The sequence below is a fragment of the Mus caroli genome, chromosome 14, assembly GCF_900094665.2.
Source record: "Mus caroli chromosome 14, CAROLI_EIJ_v1.1, whole genome shotgun sequence".
In the NCBI taxonomy this organism is placed as follows: domain Eukaryota; kingdom Metazoa; phylum Chordata; class Mammalia; order Rodentia; family Muridae; genus Mus; species Mus caroli.
The window spans coordinates 16,748,581-16,754,580 of NC_034583.1; the positions used below are offsets into that span (position 1 = coordinate 16,748,581).

A 6,000-nucleotide genomic window follows, 5' to 3' on the forward strand; every position below is an offset into this window, starting at 1 on the left:
ATCCCCCTAGAGATATCCTCTGTCCAAAAGTATGGGTGCTGTTCTGTCCTCTTGGATGGGAATTTTTCTAAAAGGCGGCACCCAGTTCAGCTCCTCTTTTTTCCCAGTTCTTTCTTTTATTCATTCTGTAGTTCTCGCTCAAACATTGCCCACCCCCAGTCCACCACCCCCCAGCAAGTGCTAGGTGGTGGGCAGGGACCCCTCTAGGGATATGGCCACAGCCCAGGAGTAAGCCTAGCAACCACACATCTGAGATGTGAGTCCTAACACTGTGGGCGACTCTGCCAGGAATAGCTTAAGATGACTTCTAGCCACACCAAGTGCCAAAAGGGGGCTTAGTGAAGCAGAGGTCCCTTGGACGCTTAGGAGTGCAGCCCTGGTGCTACAGATTGGAGCTGCTGGCTGTATTTGTGGGGATCCAAAGTTGATGGCCTGGGAGGGGAGTGTAGAGGTGGCAAAAGTACTTAGGGTAGGGAAATGTTCCACAAAGAAAATGTAAGGGATGAAGTGGGCGGTGACATCAGACTTGCAACCATGCCACTTTTAGAAAGTGACTCTCCATAGATTGACCCCATTCTAGGATGGGTCTTCCCAACTTTTTATTGATCCCTGGGCCCCCACTTTCTCCAGCCATGATCTTCCCCCAGAATTCCCAGATGCAAAAGATTTTCTCCCTTGCTCAAAGGATTCCCCCTTCTTTGGGACCCCAGGAACTGATTTCCTCAACAACAACAACAACAACAACAAAAGTATGAGCTGATCTGTCCCAACTCGCCCACTGTGAGGAGCCTGGCCGCAGCCAGTGAGTGGTGCCCCGCACGCACCCAGGGTCTTTCAGCTTCCTCTGTCCCCGCAAGGTTCCTTCTCCACACTCCGCAACAACATGCCCAAGAGACACATGTCCCCCCAACCCGGGTCCGGCAGTAGTCACCAATAGCCCTACAATAAACAGAGAACTAAAGCGGGGGTCTGCGTCCTGGAGCGCACCGGCTGGGGTCAACTCCTCACCCCTGGCGCACAATCCGAGGGCACAAGGAGAGGGGAGGGAAGGGCAGGCGGCGGGGACAAGGCTGGCAGGGACAGAAGGAGGCAAGACACGGTGCGGAGCTAAGAGGTGGGCTGCAGGGGCCGCCGAGAAACGGCTGGGATGGCGCAGGGGCGGGCGCCCGGGGCGCGCGTTACCTTCGTCTTGCCCCCGCAGTGGCAGCAAACGGTCCACAGGTACTTGAGCGTCCGCCAGAGCAAGATGATGAAGAGGCCCCCGAAGAAAGTCACCATGGAGGAGGCCAAGAAAGCCCACCACATGCGTTGGCCCCGGCTGTCGCACGGCACCTCCATGGTCACCGGTATGATGAGCGCATCCATCTTGGGCTCGTGGACCGAGGACGAGGAGGAAGAGGAGGAGGAAGAAGAAGAAGAGGAGGAGGAAGAGGAGGAGGAGGACGCGTCTAGGCTGAGATGGTTCGCGTGGATATTGCTGCTCATTCTAAGACCGCTGCCTCCGCCGCCGCCGCCGCCGCCGCCGCTGCTGCCGCCGCCGCCGCCGCCACCGTTTGCCATAGCTAGCAACGGGCGGCAGGCGCAGGGGCTCGAGGGAGCTCCTCCCGCCGCCAGCGCCACCCCGAACACCCATCAACAGCCATGTTGCTGCTACTGCTGCCGCTGCCGCCGCCGCCGCGGAGCGCCGGGAGGGGGGCGGGGAGGCGCCTGGGCTCGGGGCGCTGTGAGCGACCTGGCAGGGTGTGCGGAGATATATACAGCCAAGCGCCGCCGCCCGCCCTCCCCCGGGCTGCCGGCCGGCCCGGGGGGGGGAGGGGATGAGGGAGGGTGGCTCCCACTCCCGGACCCGGGCCCCGATCGCCCCCGGGGCTGCGCGGAGCACCGAGAGCCCAGGGGGCGCCGCGGGCTGTCCGCGCCCGGGGTCTGTGCCGCCCGAAGCTCCGTGAGCGCGATCCCGCGTACCCTCGGCGCCGCCCGGCCCGCCTGGCGTGCGCCACGCGTGTGCGCTGCGCCCGGGCCCGGGGTCTCCCGCCCGTCCCCGCACAGCTCTCTCGGGTGATGAGGCGACAGCTCCTTAGGATCGGAGAATCCGCGCCCTCCCGACCGGGCGTGCCCGCGCCACCCTTCCTCCCCCGGGCTGCGCTCCGCTCCTGGATCGCCGCCTCCTGTGCTCGCGGGGCCGCGGCAGGTTGGTTGCGGCGGTCTGCCCTGCCTCCTCGGCCAGCTGGCCGATGCTCTGCGGGACCCCTTCGGGCCGGGTCTCTGTGACCCTGAGCTTCCTCGGCCTCCGCTCGCTTCTTCCTCCTTGCCTCCTCGGGCTCCTCCTCGTCCCCGTTCTCGCAGCCCGAGCCTCTTCGGCGCGCGCCCCGCGCGCCCCGCAGCCGCCAGCAGTGGCAGCTGCAGCAACTGGAGCGGGCGCGGGCTCAAACAGCCCGAAGCGGGAGGGGAGGAGGCTTACCGGGCTGACTCGCCTCGGCTTGGGGCTGAGTAGGGGCAGCAGGTCATTTGGCAGTGGTGGGGCATGCGGCCCCCCATCTTCCAGGATGTAGAGTATAGCGCCACCAGCCCAGAGGTAGGACTTTGCAGGTGTTGCGCCCCTCTAGGATCAGCAGGGTACCAGAAGGGGAAACCACCAGGTGTCTGGGGTAGGCCGGTTTTCCCAAAGGGGCCCCTAATAGGGAGAGGAGTGGCTGGTTGTCAGCTAGATTCAGTGGACTTATTGCCCCTAGATTCTCAAGCTTGGAGACTAAGGAAGACCCTAGTCAGTACAGTACACCTGCTGACTGATAGATAGTTCACTCTTTCGTTTCCTAGATGCCACGTTGTGAGTTGCTGATGAACAACTGGGGCATCTGGAAGTCTGTTGGTAGTCTGTGACCTCTGACAGCTGCAGGTGGGTTTGTTGGTTGTTGTTGCTGTTGTTGTTGGTGGTGGTTTGTTGTTTCCTTATTAAGCAAAGATGACAGCAGCCTGGTGGTTGGTGTGGAACAAACTGGGTAGAAAAGGGGGTTTCTTAAAGGGCTGCTTCCTAGTTCTTTAGACTCGTGTGGGAAGAGCAAATGGATAACAGGTATTCTGTAGTCAGGCTTGCCTTTCTACATTTCTGGTCTCCCGTTTCTCCCCTTTAAAGGGAAGGAGTCCAGGTTTGTTCAGCAGCCCCTGTCCCCCACCCCACCCCCAGTCCCCCTATCGATTCACACAGAAACTTCCTCCCTCTGGACACTTCTCCAGGCTGGCAGCTGGACCACAACTTTTTCCTGTGCTAATTAAAACCAAGATGATCACTCTCCCCTCACTGCCCACAGTGATTTCCCCAAAGTTTCCAGCTCATTAGTTATAGTCTAATTGGAATTTTCAGGTTCCATTCAAGACTCTTCATATGGTAAACTGGCCCAAAGGAGCCTCCTTACCTGAACAAGCTGTCTCAACCTAAATCATTGGTCAGCCACACCCTGGCCCTAGGATACAGAGGGCCAAAGAAGGCCAAGCCTGGCAGACACTGAAAATATGTGAGTCTCAAATTGGTTGGTACATTCCTTGGGCTCAGTATACATATCCATTAGAAAAGACTTAAGGTCAAAATCACCTCCCCCATAAAACAGTACACAACAGAAGGCCAGCAAAATGGCTCTGCTGGTAAAGGTACTTGTCTCCAAACCTGACCCCCTGCACCTGGTCCCTGAAATTCAGAGTCAAAGGAATAAGCCAACTCCTGTTAACCATTCTCTCATGCCCATGTGCATGCTATGGGGCACACTCACATTTACACACAGAGAGGGGGGGTGTTAAAGAAGAGAGCAATAAATGGTGTCTTGTAGAAGCAGAAATTGCCTCAGTCTCCCCTTAAATCATCCAGTGGTCCCTCCAGCATCATCTATCCTTCTGCACTCAGAGGGCTGCAACACAATCCCCATGCATTCAATTGGCCCTGGCTCTTTTCCAACATCAGGCTGGGGTAGTTGAACTTGGAAAGGCTGGGGAGAGGTGCAAGAGGCTGCGGTACTGAGATTCCTTTATTGGCCTTCTCACCAGCTGGGTCTGTGCCTTGACACAAGCCTGAGGGACTTAAGTCCAAGAATTAACATTTAAAACTCAGACATTCCTAGCATAAGTCAGCAAAGGACAGGTACTGTCCTGCCCCACCATGGGTTATCGAGCCTTCAGAATGTATTCCCATAGGAGCAAAACTTGAACCTTTGCAGCCAGTGGTACCCTCTAGGTTCTTCCTACCTAATATCTACAACCTAGATCCCCCTGAAAACTATTATCATGGTGACTTAACAAGATGCTAGTGGCCATTGTCCCTTCTGTCCTCTCACATTTGAAGTCCCCACACCATTATCATCATCATCATTTAAAGGGTCCCAGAACTCCCATAAGACACCTACTCCAGCCACCACTCTGTCTGCTCTCGCACCACCCCTAACTTTGCTGACTGAAGCTTTCAGCATCTCCAGTGTTGTCCAAAACCATGACTTGATCAGAAATCATCAGAGACCTTCAGGGTCAATATTATCGCCTGTTCCTGTGTGAACTCAGGGTACTCAGGATATAGGCACAGAAAGAGAGTATTCCCGACTACCAGAAGTAGATATCATCAGGCCTTTGCCCAGTTCTGACCAGCTTTTAAGGAAGAGGCTCTTCCCTAGACATAGAGGAACCTCACATTCAAAAGGAACCTTGGACATCACAGGCTTGTGATATTCATTCTGAGAGCTACAACAAAAACAGAAACCAGGGGTAAGAGAGAGAACTTGGTGAGAAAAATACTTGAGTTCAGATCTCTAGCACCCACATAAAATCCAGGCATAGGGATATGCTCTGATGCTGGGAAGTAGAAAGAAATACAGATACCAGGGGGGGTTTCAGGATGGATAGCAAAGGCAAAAAAAGAACAAAAAAACAAAAACAAACAAACAGACAAAATTAAACCAGGAGGGGTAAGCTCCAAATTGAGCCTCCCTCAGTTAAGGTGGAAAGCTGACTGAGTAAAACATCTGGCATCAACCTATGCCCTCCAAGCACTGCATTGGACACACACACACCACACACACCACACCACACACACACACACACACACATACACTGCATAAACTAGACAAACTGGGACCAGATCAGATCTTCTGGCCCTGGGTTTTGCTCATAGAGTGCAATCCGTGGGAAGAGGAGGAATTAGGGGCCCCTGCCTCCACTTTACTGCTCTGTTCACCCACACAGCCCCTCAGAAAGACACACAGGACCACACAGCTGCAGAAGTCCCTGAGCTCTTCTGTCTGTAGCCTTTATCCCAGGCTGTGGCCAAGCTCCAGAGGGACAGAACCCATCCAGCTTGCACAGGATCTGTCACCCATGCCTACCGATTGTCTTTTTACTCTTTCATTAGCCTGGAAAATGGGAAGCTCTAGAAGTATCTACAAATAACCCCAGAGCATCATCTCTACCTTCTGTAGGTGTGTCTACAGATCGGGTGTCCAGAACGATTGTACAAGAAATAAAAGCAGCAGAAATAAAGGTAGAAATTTATAGTGAGGCCATTTATTTGCCTGCAAATACATTTAATAGCTTCCCAGACTCTTCGGCAAATGCACCTGTGTCTATGGTCACCTTCAGAGCAAGCCTGGGTTTTCAAATCTGTTACCTATTCTACGCTAGGCATTCCCCATGGGACTTAAAAGAAGTACATGAGACGAAGATCACAAGCACACAAACTAATAAAACAAAATGAAGTCCAGAGAGACTGAAAGGCTGTCTACGCAGATGTCAGCAGTGTCACAGTGTCACTGAGTTTTACCTTTCTCCAGCCCCAGCCTGGACCTAGTGAACCCTGAGACTCACATTAAAAAAAGGAATTAAGAATCTGTTGGGAGATTTAGTAATGCCTCCCTAAGTGATGTGGCGTCCTCTGGTGGCGTCTTCTGGTAGACCACTACTTGGTGACTATTCAAAAGGAGGCTGACTCATTCAGTTGAGACCTGAAAATCCTGAAGAACATTTCACAGT

The 6,000-nt window shown here is 54.4% G+C and overlaps 1 protein-coding gene and 1 long non-coding RNA gene across 29 annotated transcripts in view; one reads left to right on the forward strand and one right to left on the reverse strand.

The window, feature by feature from the left end:
• The window catches only part of Kcnma1 (potassium calcium-activated channel subfamily M alpha 1), a 702,678-nt gene extending 700,384 nt beyond the window's left edge, over window positions 1-2,294 (reverse strand). For 27 of the 28 annotated variants that reach the window (XM_021182666.2, XM_021182664.2, XM_021182654.2 and 24 more), the window contains exon 1: window positions 1,183-1,637. In XM_021182666.2, coding sequence (XP_021038325.1) covers window positions 1,183-1,560 — 378 coding nt within the window. In that variant the 5' untranslated portion in view covers window positions 1,561-1,637. Of the gene's footprint in view, window positions 1-1,182 lie in introns of all 28 variants that reach the window. The other variant, XM_021182657.2, reaches the window with a different exon arrangement.
• Window positions 2,295-2,427: 133 nt separating this feature from the next.
• LOC110309910 lies at window positions 2,428-5,496 on the forward strand. The gene is made up of 4 exons (XR_002379762.2): window positions 2,428-2,572; window positions 2,815-2,893; window positions 3,359-3,509; window positions 5,384-5,496. It is a non-coding gene; the product is annotated as an uncharacterized LOC110309910 (long non-coding RNA).
• Window positions 5,497-6,000: the final 504 nt, after the last annotated feature.